Below are 18255 nucleotides of genomic sequence, written 5' to 3'. Positions count from 1 at the left end.
GGATAGGTTGATGGGCAGAAAAATAAAATAAGTATAGATGCAATGAACACTATAGGTGCAATGACTTAAGGATATTGGATCATGCTATTGGAAAGAAACATGCTATTCTAAAAGTTATTGTGTATATATAGTACAAAACAGAAAGGATAACAAGAAAAATTGTAGTTAATATATTGTAGTTAATAACTTGTAAGGGTGGGAAGTATACAGAACATTTCCTGATGGGTAAAAGGAACATGAAGGGACTTTAAGTCATTTTTTTCTTTGTTTACGAAGTAGACTACTCGTCTTAATTTTCATAAACCACGACTAATGATTGTTCGGAAGCAAACTGATTTATGCGAATTCGTGCCTCATCTATTAAAACTAGCAACTGCACCTTGTGGTGGTGGTGGGTTGTTTTCGTTTGTTTGGTGTGTTTTGTTTTTGTTTGTTTGTTTTTCTTTTTTTTTTTTTTAATTAATTTTCTTTTTATTTTTTATTTAGTTTCCGGAACAGCGCGGGGTGCCAGAGGAGAGCAGGACTGCCTAGGAGATTCGCCCCCCCCCTCCCCTCCCCCACCGGACGCCCCCCTTCGGCCCGGCCCGGCAGCTTCAGCCTGGGGCAGGCCCCGCGGTTGCCATGGCAACGGCGGCGGGCGCACGGTGATGGCGTCACGGAGAGGCCGCGGCGCCGGGCGCCATGAGCAGGGCAGGCCCCGCGTCCCCCGGCCGCAGCGGGGCGGCCCTGCCCTTGCCCCTGCCCCTGCCCTTACCCCTGCCCCTGCCCGGCGATAGGAAGCGGGAGGCGCTGTCTGCCGGGGCCCTGCTTCAGCCTATCATCAAGGGTAGGCCCGCGGGGGTCGTGCGTTTCTTGCTGGGGCGTGGCTGGGGCTGTGGGGCAAATGCAGGATACACAAATACCGTAAATACTTGTGTTTGTGTGAGTGTGTTTCAAGTCCTTAGCCCTGGAACACAGCAGGCAGTGTTGCAGTATAGCGAGCTTTCCAGTTGTCCCTCACTGCAGGAGGCTCCCACATCTTAAGCTGTGAATTTCTGTTGAACTGCAGCCTTAAGTTCTTCTGTGTATCAATTCTTTACTGCCGTTAACTGTCAGATCTGGAAGCCATGTGCTGAGGAGGAGGCTGAAAACAGGGTGACAAGGCAGAGGGGAACGTTCACAGCGAGGTGTCTGTGGCACCTGGTCTGTTAACGCATTGTGTTTTATTTAAGTCAGTGGTTTGCTGCATAAATAGGATAGCTAACTAACAGCATTCTGCTGTTCTTTTGATTTTGTATGTTTCTGGTGAGCCCCGTGTATTTAAGTATGTTGTGCCAACATGCGTTGTGTAGCCAAGTATGGAACATGAAAGAAAAACTAACTTTTGTTAATCTTCTAGATGTCGGGGAAATCTATTCAAGACTGCTGGATCACAGACCAGTAATTCAGGGAGAAATACGATACTTTGTTAAAGAATTTGAAGTAAGTGTTTGTGTTTTACTGGGACTTCATGCAGTTTTAGCATCTTTTTAGAGCTTTGAATACATTTGTAATTTGCTTCAGAAAGATTTGGCATGCATTTCTTGCCCAGAGTGATTACTGCACCTGTAGTATGTGTTTGCATCTTTGGTAAAGAATGATAAATTTAGGACTCCACTTAATATGTATGTGCTGTTCAAAACTTTTTATTTCCTGCAAAAGACTGGTAGGAATATCAATGGAGGGGAACGATGTAGTTCTACTGTCTTAAATAAGTCTCTTAGGTTCAACAAAAATGCTGTTGGTATAGAATTGTGCATGATAAAGGAACTGGCTTGTACTTCAGACGGATTTGGCTTGCACTTGTAATTGAATTTTGCTTTACTTACCTTCATGGAACAAAAATTAATGTTTCTGTAAGAGAAAAGGATCACATTATGCTAAGTGAGAAAATCATTAAAAATTGAATGAATGTTGCCTGATTGTCTGAATAAAGCTAAAGTACTGAAGGTATAGAAGCTGTTCTAATATACGTTTGCTTCGAAGCTTAATAGTGTCCACAAGATGGCAGCAAAAACTTAGAAAAGTAGAATCTTGTGTCAACAGGCTATTTGTAAGAATATATTCTTATTCTTTAAAAAATTGGGATTTAAAATCTTAAAATTAATCCTGAAAAAATATGGTTATGCTTTAGACTTCTTTTCTGCAGAGATTTATTTTTTTTTAATAAATTACATTAATTTATTTTTTTCCTCAAGGTTGTAGCTAATATTTCAACCAGACCTAACTTCTCCCAGTACTGGTTTAGCAAAATAAGTATGTGAACTAGGCTCTCATCACGTGTGTATTGTATACGTCTGAAAGTCTCAAAGAATTTTTCTTTGACTTTCCTGAATAGGATTCACAAAATACTTTTGTATGTCTTTTCATAGGAAGGGAATTTTGAAACCCAATTACAGAATCGTAACTAAATTCACTTATTTCTCTCATTGCAACTGATGTCTTGTTCTATTTTTTCCCACAAAACTTATTTTAACAATTGTGCTAAGTAAGCAGAGTAACACTTCAGTAAACAATGGTACAATTCTTGAGATAAAAGCCATTAGTTTATCAACTGGGAAACTCTCTTATTTTAGAAAGTGTAATTTCTTGTTATTCATTCATTGTCTTTAAATTCTTCTGGTAGGAAAAACGTGGCCTCCGAGAACTACGAGTACTTGAAAATCTAAAGAGCACTATCTTTGAAGCAAATGAAAACATTCTTCCCAAGTGTGAGCAGTCAATGCATGACAATCTGAATGAAGTACTCAAGAGATGTAAGCAAGTTGTTTTTTATTTCCCTTGTTATGTCATTTTGAGGAATAATAAATAGTTTGGATTCAAAATATGATTTGTGGAAAGATTACCATCCTTAGATAAATTTTCTACCACTTTCATACTTCGTTCTCATTTCTCTGAAAATTTAAAAGGAAAAATAACAGGGACATTTTTTGCTATGTATTGGTCCTAGCCAACTAAAATTACATTAAAGTTTTTGGCTGACTTCAGTCAAAGCTATTTCAGGCCAAACTTACACTATTCACTTAAAACCAGGATGGTATTTGCTCCATGTTGTCTAAAGCCGTAGACAGAATCTCAAGTTTCTGGTGTTTTTTGTTTGTTTGTTTGTTTTTTTTTTTAGAAACATGCTGTGATGTGACCTTCGAGTTTCTTGATTTTTACATGGGAAAGCATAATACTGGCTCCTCCCACAATTTAAAACAAATCTTGCTGGCATGTAAATACGATATATGAAATGTGCTGTTATCTTTAGTTGCAAATGTGGTAGTTGTAATAATTCTTGTATGCTAATCCTAGTTTCAAAGTTATAAGTATTTAATAAACTTTTTATTGCTTACATTTTTAGAAGGAAGTTTAAAATTTGTTGTAATAAAATTTCAGCATTTTTTTCTTGATCATTCAGCTTCTGAACAAGATACTCTAAGGGACTGTGGCCATAAAGCTTTAACTACCAAATTTATGCTGTTGAAAGTTATCAGTGTGGCTATTTCATTTTATGTGTAGCACTTTGTAAACGTTTAATTTCATATAGCTTACTTGTGCAGCATCTGGAATATGTAGAATAACAAGCGGTAATGGTGCTATACACATAACAAGGTTGCAGGAAAATATTTCAAAGCTATCATTTAGACATGTACATAAGGCATATGTTCTAATACCTTCAGAAAGGAACGAACTGTTGATATTACTCCCTGACTCTCCGATGTATATCTGCACAATACATCGTTCATAGTAAGGAATGACAGATGGGAGTATATGGAATCACAGATTGGTTGAGGTTGCAGGGGACCTCTGGAGGTCATTTTGTCCAACCTCCCTGCTCAAGCAGGTTGTTCAGAGCTGTGGCCAGCTGGGTTTTGCATATCTCTACAGATGGAGACTCCACAACCTCCCTGGGCAAGCTATTCCAGTGTTCAACCACCCTCCCAGGAAAAAAGTGCTTTCTTGTGTTTCTACAGAGAATCTCATGTGTTTCTACAGGGAAGATTCTGTCTTCCTCATCTTCATTCCCTACCATCAGATATTTATTCACATTTATAAGATCTCCACTGAGCCTCCTTTTCTTCAGGCTGGTCATTCCCAGCTCTTCCAGCCTGTTCTCAAGAGAGGTGCTTCAGTCTCTTAATCATCGTTTTGGCCCTGCATGAGACTTGCTCCAATAAGTCTGTTCCTTCCTTGCTTTTCCTTGCTCTTCCTTGCTTTTCCAGAAGCAGACAGTAGCACACCACTGGCCTCACCAGTGCCAAGCAGAGGTGAAGGATCACCTCCCTTGCCCGGCTGGCAGTGCTTTTCCTAATGGAGTCCAGGATGTTGGCCCTCAGTGGGTGTTGGTGCCTGGTGTTATTCCAACACAGATGCAAGATTTGTCATTTTCATTTGTGGAACTTTGTGATGCATCGTAGGCCAGTTCTTCAGCCTGTTGAGGTCCCTCTGAATGGCAGCACAACCATACTGTCCATCAGCCACTCCTCCCGGTTGTGCATCATCTGCAAACCTGCTGCTGGTGCACTCTGCATCTTGGTCACTGATGGATATGAATGAGCCCTGTCTCATTCAGCACAGGGCTTGCATTTTCCCTAGTTTTCCATTTTTCTGTTTATGTCCTTTTAGAATGCTATCTTGCACTTCACAGCCTTGGCCTTCCTAACCATGTCTCCACAAGATCTATGCTCTTCTTGGGTCCCCTGCCTCTGGTTCCACCTCTTACACACTTCCGTTTTATGGCTGGATTCAGTTAGAAGCAGCTTGCTCATCCATTCAAGCCTTCTGTTGCCTTTGTTTGATTTCCTATATGTTGGGATGGACCTTTCTGGAGCATGGAGGAAGTGATCCTTGAAAATGAAGCTTTTGACTGGTTCCTGATCCATTCCAGGGCAGAGAGCTCTGTGCATTCTTGCTGCTCACTCATATAAAGGACAACTTCCCCTCCTCACCTTTCCAACTTGTCCTTCCAAAGAGCCCGTACCCACCCACTGTAGCACTCCAGTCACATCATGTCTCTCTGTGATCCCAGTGAGGTGGTAGCCCTGTACACAGACTTCAAACTACTGTTTGTTCCTCATGCTATGTGCATTAGCATAGAGATGTTTCCGAGAGCCTCCCAAGCCTGACATTATCCCTAGCACAGTCTTGAGAGCTTTCACTGTAAGGCTGTTGTGCAGACACTTCTTTAGGTGCCCACACTTGGAGTGTTTCCACTTCATCTCTGCTTTTGTGATTGCTGTGTCCCTTCTGTTATGATTGTCTCAGCCCCTTGGCTTGCCCACCTGTTCCAATTTCCTTATTTTTTTATGTATTTTTTTGAGGAATCGCTTCATCTGCTGTCATTCCTAGTCCCAAGATGTCCCTGTCATGTCTGCCAGCCTGTTGGCAGAGCTACTTTTGCCCTATTTAGTTATGTTAATCCCATCTTTTCCAAGCAGCTGTTGAAACCTCAGGGGGGGTCTTACACTCCTAGAAACAAACCCCTGATGCCAGCATCAGCTGCATGACCAGCTGTTAACCCACAGGATCTGTGAAGTCTCCATCACCAGGAAGGTTTAGGATAACACAACCAGAATCCTCACGTCCTTGACCACTGTCCCCAGAGTCCTGTAGTCATTCTCCCTACTCTGGAGCTCACCCCTGCAGTATCACTGGTGTCTATGTGGAAGAGCAGCAGAGCAGCAGATGGGGAGCCCAAGAGACAGTTGTGCCTTTGTAGGCTTTTCACAACATCCTGAGTGTGTGAGCCACCAGCAAGCAGCAAACCTCCCTAGATGACAGATTAGATTGACAAGTGGGAGCCTCTGTTGCTTGCGGTAGGGAGTCTGCCACCGCTATCACTTGCTGCTTTATTGTAATGGGCCTGAGTGGCTCAGGCTTCGCCACCAGAGATGCTCCATTTCATGGCACTCCCCGTTCCTTTTCACCTGCAAGGGCAGTGAACCTATTTTGTAACTGCAAGCCCTTTTGGGGGCAGAAGCCTTCCAGCTGGTGTGAGAAGTCACCAGCTAATACAGCTTTAAGGTGATGATAAATGACTAATACGTTTCTCATAACTAGGCTGTGTTAGTGAGAGACGTGATTGTTTTGGAGAAATTAGTTAATTTAATTCTGCATTAATTATTTAATGAGTTAGGGGGAAAAACTATGTAGAAATACAGTTTCTGTTTCCATTAGTAAGTTCTCTCAGACTTAGTTTTAGGATAGAAGAGGCTGGCTCCAGCATAAAGATGTTATCAGTGCAGATTGTTTTTACTAAATTACTTCTTATATTTGGAGGGGAAAAACAAGAAACAAAGAACTTAAACATAGTCCCTGGTCATCTGTTCCTACCTACTGACTTGTGAGTTTTTCTTTTGAGTTGCTGTTACACTCCAGCTTGTCATCAACATTAAGGAATATGGGCACGAAAGGATTTGGCTGCCTTTCTCATTTTGGCTTCTAGAACACGCACAAGGGTTGAAGTCAGTGATATGCCTACGTATAGTTAGTAATATAATGCATTTTCTGCAAGCACTGACGAATCTTTTTTGCAGAGGTTAGTGACACAGTGTCATACAACATTTGATGAGCAACAGCCTTACGTGATTTAAATCCCTTTCAGGCAAAATTCTCTTTGATTTAGAACAGCAGACTGATCTACTGTGATTTGTTGTTTCAGTGCAAGCTTCCAACAATATGATCCACAGACTCCAAGAGAGGGAACATGAAGAAAGGAAGGTAAAGGATGAATGGATAGATTTTTATAATGTGAACTAAGCAAAAGTCTTACTTGCTTCTACAGCAAGTCTACCTGCCTTCAGTATAGCGAATCAAAAATGTACTTTTCTATATTTTATATACTTGCAGTAAAAGATTTGGAGTTATTTTTACGCTTATAAAGTGCATATTGCAGCAGCATATATGTTTTAGGACTGCAGGCTTAATGGATCACTAGTTCTTCCTACGATCTCCTGATGTGTGGAAACTATTTTTTATTTTATTTCCTTTGCTTTATTTTCCCTCCTTGCTGAGACTATAATATTTGTCACATATAGGGAAAGCTTAAATTAAAAAAATTATTTTCTGTGGAACAAAAAACACCTACTAACCTACCAGAATGGAAATGTAAATCTTTCCTAGTTAGCTGAGAACATTGAGCATATTATATGTATTGCTCCTTGAAAAGGAAGCATTTTTTTTCACTTGTGGATGGGTTATTTAATGAAGGGCTGTATTATAGGAACATGCGAATCATTGGAATCTTTTCAGTTGGCTACATTTCGCTCATTTGAAATACATGTGCTGTGAATCTAAAATTTGGAAAATTATACAATAAATTAGTTTAATGTATTCCCATTAGTCCTTCATGATTGTATTTCAATGTTATCTTTTTATAAATAAAACTTTGCAAGTAATCATGTAGTAGTTGAGAAAAACAGAAGACATTTCTGTGGCCATCACACAAAATAGGCTGTGCATTGATTTATATAAGTCAATAGTCATGTTTTTCTTTCCTTTTTGTAATCAGTGAAGATGGGCAGTCCAGTTGCAGTTGAATACCAATACTGTGTGAATAGCACACTACTGAACCCTGACAAAGTTTGCTTGTGCCCAACACAAGTGTAGATATTGGGAGAGGGCTGAAGTAGGAAATTCTTCTTATAGTTCTACTGTCTGAAGTAAAACTTTAATGAAAAAAAAATATTATAAAATGAACTCATTTAATAAGAACAGTAACTATTTTTTTTTTTTTTAGAATATTAGCTCTATGTTTCCATTCAGAAAATTTATAATGCACTAGAGCAATGCTAAAAACTATTCAGAATTTGTAATGTTTCTTTTTAAGCTTGTATAGTAAGACTTTTTGGCTTTGAAACTTTCCAAATGTGAATAGTAGCAGGTAGATATTTTTTTTCTGAATTACAGATACAAGCTGTCACTGCAGTTCAGCAACTCAAGGAAAAATATTTTTTCCATACTTTTATTTCTGAAATCATGTGTTTTGGAAAAAAAAAAAAAAAAGACATTATTGGTTTGGTTGTTTTGGGTAAGATATGGTGTCAAGTGATTTGTGTTACATCCCTCAGTGAAATGAATTCCATTTCTGCTGAACAGAATGAATTTGAAAATTATTTGCTTTATCAGCTTTTTGCTTTTTTTTTTCAGTTCCTTTCTGTTATTAGTATCAGCCAAGTAACAAAAGGGAAATTGTGTAAAATAACTTGTGATTACAGGATTGTCATTGGAAGAAGCATTTGAGGAAACTTGTCTCACTGATTATTTTTTTATTTTTTATTTTTTTTGTAAAAAAGTTTCACTCATTTTATTTGGAAGATTGCAGGCTTATACTGGAAGCTGCCTAATGCTTCCTGTTCTAACTTTACCTTTCGTTGCTTGTAACACGAACTAGTATGGTAAGAAAGCTAGTCTGTGCCTCAAAAGATGTGGCATTTGGCTTGATTTTTTGTTTGTTTTAAATTTCAGCAAAAATAGCCTGAGTAATACTAAAAATAATGCTACTGAAAAAAAAATCTGTTTTTACAAATGTTATTTTTTGTATAATCATTGACTCTAAAAAAAAAAACATGCCACAGTAATAAATAAAACCAACTTGGGTGATTCAGTACAGTATACAAGAAATCGTTACCATCTTTCAAACTGAAGTAATATACAATATTTATTAAAAATGGTTTTATAATAATTTTCATTTTTTCAAAAAAATGCCTTATTTAAATTTATCTTTAAAATAGTTGGGTTAGTTTTGCAAAGTTATAAGTTTAAAAATACAGAAAATAACACTGAATCACTGCTCTTCATGAAAGAATAATTAGATTTTTTATATATATATATTTATATTCAATAAGATGAAGAGTGTTTTCTCATGCAATTGTACACACATTTTTGAACATTCAGGTGTTATTACCTTCTTCGTGACAGTAAAAGCATTGATTTTATCAAATCAGAAGATAAGTATTTCTTATTTCCACAAGTACTCTCTGGATTTTAGAAAAAAACATTCTACTTTCCTAAAATATGAATACCTGTTTATCCAGAATGCATGCTTTATTTTGTGCTGTGTGGTAAAGCAGAAGTGGTTCCTAACCGAACATGAATATACAAATGCCACTGAGTCTCTTAATGCTCTATGTCAGTTAAGGGGTACAGCTACTGAAGTTCTTTGGATTATTGTTGGATTTTCGATTATTGTTTAGACATTTAATGCGAGTCATTGATTTGATGAATTCAGATTTGTAAATACACGTATCTGTAGAAATGACAGTGTTACTCTCTTCAACCTACACATTGATGCCTACGTTAATCAATTTGTAGATGCCTAGAAAGGGCATCTATCAGTTCTTTATTCCTTTGAAACAACTGATATTAAAAAAGCACATTTAATAAGCAACTGTTCTAACGTTTGGAATAGTTATAGGCAGCATTTATCAAAAGCTTAATTATTCAGTGTATCAGGAACTGGAAATAGGTTCCCGCCATCAGGTTTAATGCCATAACCAAAAAAGTTTTCAGTTCTGTCTCCTCACTTGCCCAGTGAATACATCTGGTTAAGGAAACCGTAGAGACTGAACCTGGACTGTTCTGTTGCTCTGTAATATTAAGACTGTCTTGTGAGTTGGAGTATGTGAGTTAGATTCTGTGAGTAAAAAGATATTTTCTCAAACAATTCTAACATCTCAAAACAGACTGCTCTGCATGTGGCTGGGGTCTTTCCCACATGCATACAGATCACAGTTTTGTACGGATGATAATTCGCTAGGATGTATTTTTTATCTTAGAAGTGAGATACTTATTTTTTTCAAACCAACACCAGTAGCATGTTTGAGATTGCTTGGAATTCTGTTAAACATTTGCTGAATGCAAAAATTCTGACAACATGCAGAAGTTGGAGGGTGAATTATTAACAATTATTTTAGTCGTGATAAATTTATTTTCTAACTTAAGAAAGAATTATTGGAATTATATATCAGTATCACTGATGTATGATATAAATCTCTAGAAAGCGATTATTCTTCTTACTGTTGACATACTCAATACCAGCAAGGACAGGAGATGCCTAGAGCCTTATCTTTGTTTTATTGTATTATCTTTAGCAAGAGAACGTATGTATTTCAAAGATTTTACCTCTTAAATGATGTTCACTGAAGTATTGTTCTTCTCTACATACAGAGAATTTAAATATGAATTGAATTAATTCTTCATAAGTAGGGAACCTGAAGCTTGAGGAGATAGTGCCTATTTTTATTAATATTTAAATTTTATATTTCTTCAGGTTTGAGTGGTTAATCTTTGAGGAGTGAGACATGTAATACAAGGGTATTGGAAAGTTTCCTCAATAACAAACAGATGAAAAATAACCTGATTTTTTTTAATCTTAAAATGAAGATGCTATTTTCCCCACCTTTATGAAATCGCCCTGTAAAGTCATTTGCCAGGCACGTTATCAAAACATACATGTATTGTTTTCTGGAAAACAAACTTTCTACAAATCTAGAAATATGGAAATTACAAATTGATATTATAAAATGCTCAACATTGTCTCTACAGATCACTGATTTACCTAATGGTGTTGATTTTTGGAAACTGCTTTTCGAAACTGGCCTTTTGACTTAACCAGTATGCATCCATGCCAAGATGTCTAAACATTTGCATTTTAAGGATTTTTCATATCTATCAATGGCACAGTTAATGAGAGATTATTTCATCCACCTTTACGGATCTCAATGCTTTCTAGCAGTGCTAGAGCTACAGTTATAGCTAGGGCACAGTATTTTGTGCATGGTGTCTTCATTTCATTAGTTTTTCCTCCTGTGTGTTACAGTCAATTGAATAAAGCAGTGAAGTAAATAGCACTGGGTAAAAAGGGGATATGGTAGGAGTGGAGAATGTTGTAGAAAGAAAACAAAAACAGGGCCAATATGAAGAGAACTTGCAGAGCTACAATGTGAAAGTCATCTTGTGCCGAGAAACGTTATCTTTTAGTATCTTGCTTATATGCTGGAGTTAGGTGTTAGTGTCCTTTGTGGGAGCTTGGGTCCACAAGAGGCTGTTACTGGTGTTCTGAGCAAGAAGAGGCTGTACCACAGTAGCAGCTGCTGCAAGACAGCAGTGAATGCTTGGATAATGGAAGCTGTGTAGTGCCTTAGCTTCAGAGACAATGTCTGTTGCAGTTTGGATCTTGGAATATGGGTGTAGGAAAAATCTGTCCTTGGTCACAATTTCTCTCATTCTTCTCTGATATCTAACAAGATTGCAGTGCCAACTGAAGCTTTCCCACAGCTGTGGCATTCATAGGTCTCTCCTGTACAGATTCTTTACTTTCTAGTAAGAAGCAAACTTACACTGCAGAATATACATCATTTGTAAAGACTGTACCCAAAGACACCCATCTGTTAGCAATTGCATTTGGTCGCACAGTGAGTTTTGATAAACTGAACTTAGTTGTTTCATACTCTAAATCTCTTCAGTTGTTTTGCCTGGTAAATCATTTTATATCCTTAGGTAGAAGTGGTGCTGTGGAACTTAATAATAATAAGCAGAAGAATAAAAGTTTTGTGTTCCTTGCAAACTATTTATTTTTTTCCAGAGCGTGGTTTTGTCAAGAGTGTAGTTCAAGTAGGCTCTGTGTGATCCTGTCAGTAAGTGTGTAATACATTGGCAGTTTCAAAAAATAAAGTGTGCTAGTGGAACTAGTAGTACACACTAGTATATTTTGTTAGTAGATGGTATCTGTGGCATACAAAACAGAAGTTGGCGTAATACCGTTATATATGAAATACTGTGTATTTAACCTAAAATGTGTGATCTTGGAGAGCAGTGCATAGAACGTGTTGAAGACTATAGAAATGGGTTTTCATTGCATGTAGTTGACAAAAATGTCAGGTGTCTATTGAAGCCTATAACAGTATTTATTCCTGCACAGAAGTGCTATACATAGAAAACAAACATTCCTGATACACTAAAAAGAAGAAAATAAGGAAGATGAATCCTTTCTTTTGCTAGAAGACAGAGCAAATGTAAGAGCAACTGTCTAAAGTTATTGTGACTCAAGCGTAAGGAAGCCAGACTATTAATATCGCATGCAAAAAGTCTGCAGAAGTACATCTATATTGGATGCGTGTATGATCTCTCTAGATAGCTGGATTTTTTTTCTTCTCTAAGACAAGAGAGTGAAAGGAGTCAAGCTTACCAGAAGCCAAGCAGAATGAAATTCTGAGAGAGAAAATAATTTGTTTATAAAGGAAAACAGTAATCACAATGAGGGAGAGCTGGCTAGAGCAGAAACACCAACTGCCAGTTTGAAAACGTATATTTATGTTGTTATATTGTATTTTGTTCTTTTCTTCTTTTGTTAGAGGATTTTTTTTATCAATACTTTCTTTGATCTGATGGCTATACTGAACCTCATCATTGTGGTATAACAGAAATGTGGTGTGCTTCTAGTTTTAAAAATGTATTCAGGAATGTGAAAAATGCTTTTGTTTCAACAAATGAGAATGGAGTGGTGAGGGAATGTCCATTCATACTGATTTTTATTTTTTTTCTATAATGAAGGGGCTAAATACCACGCTTCCAAGATAAGAAATTCATCTTTAAAATGAAGTCATTGTGAGATAATCTAGGTTTATATCAGATGCTTACAGGGCTTCTAACTTTGTCTGTAGTCAAAGGAGGAATTAATGCAACAAGTATAATCTTTTTAGAGACCAACAGAATTGGACTAGTAATTCTGAAGTGTCTGTTTATTTAGTTAATTTTCACCAGGCTGCAGAAAAGGTGCTGTTGCTGATGCTATCATTAAAAGTATCAAACATTTAACCATTTCTTTTGCATTGACTGTGTTTTATGATTTTTGTTTTCCTTTATTTTTATTTATTTTGTTTGTTACTTTTGCTTCTACTGAAGTAAAATCCCAGTTTCTCTGATGAATTAAGATTAGATTTCATGGCTATTTCTATCTAGAAATGATTGCTAAATCTTCCCATTTTTCTCTTCAGCTTCAGGCTGACAAGGTAATGGCTGATGAAGAGAATCGCATAGCCCACTGGGAGTCGTTCATGAAAGAACAACAGAATAAACAAGCAGAGGTGGATGAAGAGCACAGAAAAGCTATGGAGCGCCTCAAAGAGCAGTATTCTGAGATGGAGAAGGAACTGGCCAAATACGTTTCTTTTTAAGAGCTTTTTTTTTAGTAGTGCTGGTTTTATGCCATTACTCAGTTGCTTCTGACTTAAATTGAGATTCTTTTGGAAAGATGAAACAAGTAAGATAAAAGAAGAATCTCCTCTACGTGTTTGGTATGGGAAGAAAAGTTTTGCATACTTTCAACTTAAGTGCCTATCTTTGTTCAGGGCAAGTGGAATGCCAGTATTTCTTAGTTTCTTGGAAGGTAGAATTGGAAATGACATTGTGACTACATCGGCTCAGGGAGTTGCAAATTGGAATTCTCTTCCATTTGCAGAGCGTATCATATCTTTTGGGGAAATAGAGCTTAATGTAACATTAACCATCCCAGTGTGCAACCACTGCCCTTTTCCAAGAAAGAGTAGGTGTAATAGTCTCCATCCATAGTTAGCTGAGAATTCACTGGGAAATCTGTAAATCCTTTTCTGTAGATTTCAGGAAAACCAACTTATTTTACAGAATAGACTTTGAAACTTCAGTGATGAGAGGTCTCAGCAAAGCTGTAAATCCAGTTAAAATTCCAACTTCTGATCCCTATGGTCAGTATTACAAAGTAAAATTGAGATTTAAGTGTTTTTTTCCTAATATAGAAATTGTGAGTTTTGTCAAGAACCACTTTCCTCTCCTTGTAAATATCTCAGAACTCTCTTTTTAAGCTTTACTGTTCTACACAAAGTTAAAACAAGCTCAAGAGTAATCATGAGAAGCATATTGGTCTTGTACTAGCTACAAAGCTAATTCAAGTATCTACCTTAAATATATGACATGCTGTTGGTTTACTTAAGATAAACTTATCAGAACTTTATAAACCAGCTGAGGAAACTTTTGTTTCTTTTTCAGTCTAACAAATGATCACATTAGTGGTAAAATGCTTGTAGTACTGATTTTTTTTCTTCTTACTAACCATTACTCATATGGAGTATGTGAAGCTCCTGTATTGCTTTCCTTTATTTAAAACTTTTATTTAACAGCAGTGTAACTGAAGAAGTTAACATAATCAGTTCATTAACCAAGCAAAATGAGACATAGTACCTTAATGAAATCTGCTGCAAGCTAACCGGTAATACAGGAAATATGTTTCCATAATTTAACTGGCATCCAATATATAGAATGGAAACAGGTAAAAATAAACAGAATTTACCCTTTACCTGTATGGCAATGGTAATATGGTGACAATGGTTGCTTGTGTAAATTTATGGCTTGGTGTCAAGGCTCCATTCCTGGCAGCATGTTGATAGTGTGATTAAAGTTAGTAGAAGAGATGGAATAAGTATTTGAGATTTCTTTCAGTAACACTGAATTCCTGCCAGGTTGCTCTGCCTGCTACTGTAGGCCTGACAGCTTCATCAATCATCATCATGCATCTGGATTGAAAAAGAGAACTTGCCGACACTGGGGCATGCTGGAATGTTGTTAATTCTCTGTTGTGGATGGAAAAAACATAGATGTCTCACGGGTATCCCACACATAAAAACAGGGAAGCTTCATTTTTAACAACCCCTGTCTGAACAGAAGGTGACCTCTGTTATATTTCTCAGCTTATGCACCCACTTATGAATGTCATAACTAAGCTCAGTATTCAACTTAGAAGTTCTTGCCTGTCTTTATAATTGGATGTGGAATGACTTTGTTTTAAGGGCAAACTCAAAAAGGCTTCTGTCTTACCAGATTCCTTTAATGTATATGTGCTCAAAGCTCAAATACCTTTACAACAAAATGCATCTAACAGTATACTGAATTAATTTTATTTTTGCACTGATCATTTTTATTAAGACTTCAATACCTAATTAACTGCACTGGAACTGTACATTTTAGTACTTTTTTCAACTTGAGAGCTGTTAAGCAATGATACACTTGTTGCAAGTTGGGTATCCACTGGAAAATAAAGAGGTATTTCCAAAAACTTCTGTGTTGTGTGCTGTGGATTCTTTGAAAAGCTTCTAAATATTAACATGGAAAATGTGTTCCTCTTTTAGAGTCTCACAGAAATTTTTATGCTGAAGATTGTTTGAAAACACTTTTCTTTGTAGTCTGTATCTGCCTATTGGCAAACTTTTATTTGCTGCAGGACTACCCAAAGACCATCTGTTGCTATGTTATTTTATTCAGTATTTATTCAGTAATTTTCATTTTTGTATGATATGCTTTAATTTTTGATTTAACTGGAAATCCATAAATTGTCTAATTGTCTTTGAAGGCACTTTCCTACATTCCAACACTTAAAACATTTTTTCTCTTCAAACACTAAAAAAAAAAAAAAAAGGTCAAAACTTATCATGTCTGATTGTCTCAAAACAGAACATATCTGAATATCTGACAGATACAATTCTTATCTTCATCGGTATTCTAGCAAGGTGATACTATGGGCTGTCTGGGCACAACCATGTTCCACAGAGAGATTGTGTAATATTGAAATACTTATTCAGTAGCTTCTACCATTTGGGAAGAACAGAAAAAAGGAATACTTTCAAAGTTGTTTTATGTCATTGTTACATGAAGAAAGTGTTTTAGCTTATACTTGCAATGTTTACATGATTGATTTAATCCCTGTTAAACTCGATCGAAGTTTGCACTGGATTCTGATAGGAGCTGCAATAGGTTCTCAATATTTAAGTAAACCTGAAGTTAGTTCTCCTTGGGATGATTTATATTCAATGAATGCCTATCACATATTTTAATGTTAGGAAGAAAGGGAGAAAGATTTATTTGCTCCTAGCCAGCTTTTTTGCTAACAGCAGGTAATGCTTTTTATAGACTAATTCCATAATTCCAGCTGGAGTATTGCATCTTCTGACAGTTTATGGCTTGTTAAAACTTTCCTTGAAAACTGTGTTTTCTCAGTAGACCAATTAAATTGCAAATAAATTGAATAATAAACCAGTAAATGAATTCATATATAGTTCACTCATGAGTTGAAAAGCTTTCCAAGTCTCAAGTCTATGGATTTTGATTTACAAATATTTCCCAGTAGGTGTCAGTACAAGCTTGTCAAGGAAGGTTAGACATCCTGTCATTGTATGAATTAGAGAATGTAAATATTTGTCCTCAGTTGCAGGTCAGTATTTTGTGTAAATATGAGATCTTTAGTGGATGAAAGCACACATTTTTAAATTAAACAAGCAAACAGAAAAGCACTGCTTAGCAGTATTCTCCCCCATTACGCCTTAAAAGGTTTAAAATGGATCACTCTTAAAATGATTTTGGAACCTGCTTTGGCAGGGGGATTGGACCTGATGATCTTTTGAGGTCCCTTCCAACCCCTACAATTGTGATTCTGATCTGAATAGTGCTGTCAGCAAAACATATGCATCCTAACTAAGTTTTATTAGAAATCAAGTTAGACTGTGTCAGAGATGAAAACCTTCAAGAGTTGCAAGCTTATACTGCTGTCCAATGTAGTGGACGTGATTTTCTGAAGTGGATTGAGACAAAACTTTATGCTTAGTGATAGGGATTGTGTCCCTGCTTTAAATACTACTACTACTACTAATAATAATAATGATAATAAAAGGGGGATGGGGAGTAGTAGGCTGCTACAAAAATGTGAATAAAATCATCTATCATACCACATACTTTCAAACATGCCAATTACTTTAATTGTTTAAAATTAAATGAACTTCTCAAAGTAGCAAGGACACTAGTGTTTTTCTAGTTTATCCTGTTTGTTAATTCCAGTATAATTTGTAGAAAGATGCAGTAGCGGCTGTTGTAGTAGAATTTGAATGAGGAACATAAGTACTTTTCATAAATAGTTTAGCAATAAGGCTATTCAGAAATTCCAAATAAGAGACCTGTAAAAGAGAAGGGAGAAGTCAAAAAGGCTTAAAATCTGTTTTAGGACAACTAACAAAGGGAGCTTTATAGAAGACTTATTTCAACCCACAGAAATACGGTGCTCTATGTATATGTAACTTCTAATTCTAAAAAGCGTACAGAATTACATACCTTTGCAGTTTTATACATGGCAGTTTTATATTTAGTGAGAAAAGTAGAAAGAAACTTATTCAAGATAATGGTGAGCATGTTTGTTCCTCCACTCCTGTTGTAAAGTTTTGTATTACTCAAAATGAACCTTCACTAAATCTGTGTGAACCTTCACTAAATCTGTGTGAATTAAATGGGCACACAGGTATTTGTGTTATTTGTCTGAAACAGGACCTTCTCGTGCAGGAAGAGAAGTAGAAGAGAGCAGCCACTGTACACTTTTATGTTCTTGTATTCTGGTAACGTTATTCTGCATTTGGAATAATTAGGAGTGTTGTAGAGGTATTCACTTAGGTTTCAGTTTACCTTTTGAAATGCTTTATCAGGACAAAATCTGCACTTTTAGATTTTATTTAATGTAATTTTATAGACAGTGAAGAAAAAGCTGACATTTTCAGTATGCTCTTTCAAGACAATTGCACTGAAGAATGGATAATACTGCATTTTAAAACTGACACTAATGTAATTTTGAGTAAAACTTTACTTTTCATTCTTCTCCCCTAATGACTGGGTCTATACAGGGAGAGACCTGCAACTGAGTATCATTAATGGTTTTTGTTTGTTTGTTTGTTTTAGGTTTAGTTTAGTTATTGTTTTATTGTTTTTAACAGAAGTTGTATTTAACACAGGTTTTTGGGGTGGTCCTGTGTGGAGGAGACAAGAGTTGGACTCAAGGATCCTTGTGGGTCCCTTCCAAAGCAGGATATTCTATGATTCTAATGTAATGGCATCTGGTAAAAACTGAAGCGCTATATTATGACCTTGCTTGTTACTCGTTACTATCATTCTGAGACAGATGCAATCTATAAATTTATCCATAGCATTTCATAGTTTATAGACTCTATATTCTGTAATCTGAAGGAAAACTTCAGTTATTGCACTGCAGGACCTGGAAAAGCATTTTTACTTTTCTTTGAGTTAATTAAAAAATAAATTTGCAAGCTTGCTTTGCAATGCTTATAGGATGGTAAAACATGAGTGCTCTCCCAAACAAAAGCATGCAAAAGAGCCTCTTGCCGCAGTGTGTGTTCTAGAACATGCTCTGTGCTTTTCAGTAGCTTTAGCTTCTGAAAAATTAGTTCCGGA

The 18255-nt window shown here is 36.6% G+C and overlaps 1 protein-coding gene across 1 annotated transcript; it reads left to right on the top strand.

The window, feature by feature from the left end:
- Positions 1-629: 629 nt before the first annotated feature.
- On the top strand, positions 630-15092 carry BLOC1S5 (biogenesis of lysosomal organelles complex 1 subunit 5). Its single transcript, XM_027451600.3, has 5 exons — positions 630-826; positions 1379-1461; positions 2645-2774; positions 6665-6723; positions 12999-15092. The coding sequence occupies exons 1-5, from the start codon at positions 682-684 to the stop codon at positions 13176-13178; spliced, it is 597 nt and encodes a 198-aa protein (XP_027307401.3). The 5' UTR covers positions 630-681; the 3' UTR covers positions 13179-15092.
- The last annotated feature ends 3163 nt before the right edge of the window (positions 15093-18255 follow it).

This window comes from Anas platyrhynchos, chromosome 2 (assembly GCF_047663525.1).
Source record: "Anas platyrhynchos isolate ZD024472 breed Pekin duck chromosome 2, IASCAAS_PekinDuck_T2T, whole genome shotgun sequence".
Taxonomy (NCBI): domain Eukaryota; kingdom Metazoa; phylum Chordata; class Aves; order Anseriformes; family Anatidae; genus Anas; species Anas platyrhynchos.
The sequence above is the reverse complement of the archived record's forward strand: the minus strand, read 5'-3'. Positions and strand labels throughout refer to the sequence as shown.

Excerpts from the sequence above, each read along its gene's own strand:
- BLOC1S5 (XM_027451600.3), top strand. The coding sequence starts at position 682 with ATGAGCAGGGCAGGCCCCGCGTCCCCCGGCCGCAGCGGGGCGGCCCTG. Across the intron at positions 1,462-2,644 it reads ACTTTGTTAAAGAATTTGAA|GAAAAACGTGGCCTCCGAGA; the intron begins GTAAGTGTTTGT and ends TTCTTCTGGTAG. Across the intron at positions 6,724-12,998 it reads GGGAACATGAAGAAAGGAAG|CTTCAGGCTGACAAGGTAAT; the intron begins GTAAAGGATGAA and ends TTTTCTCTTCAG.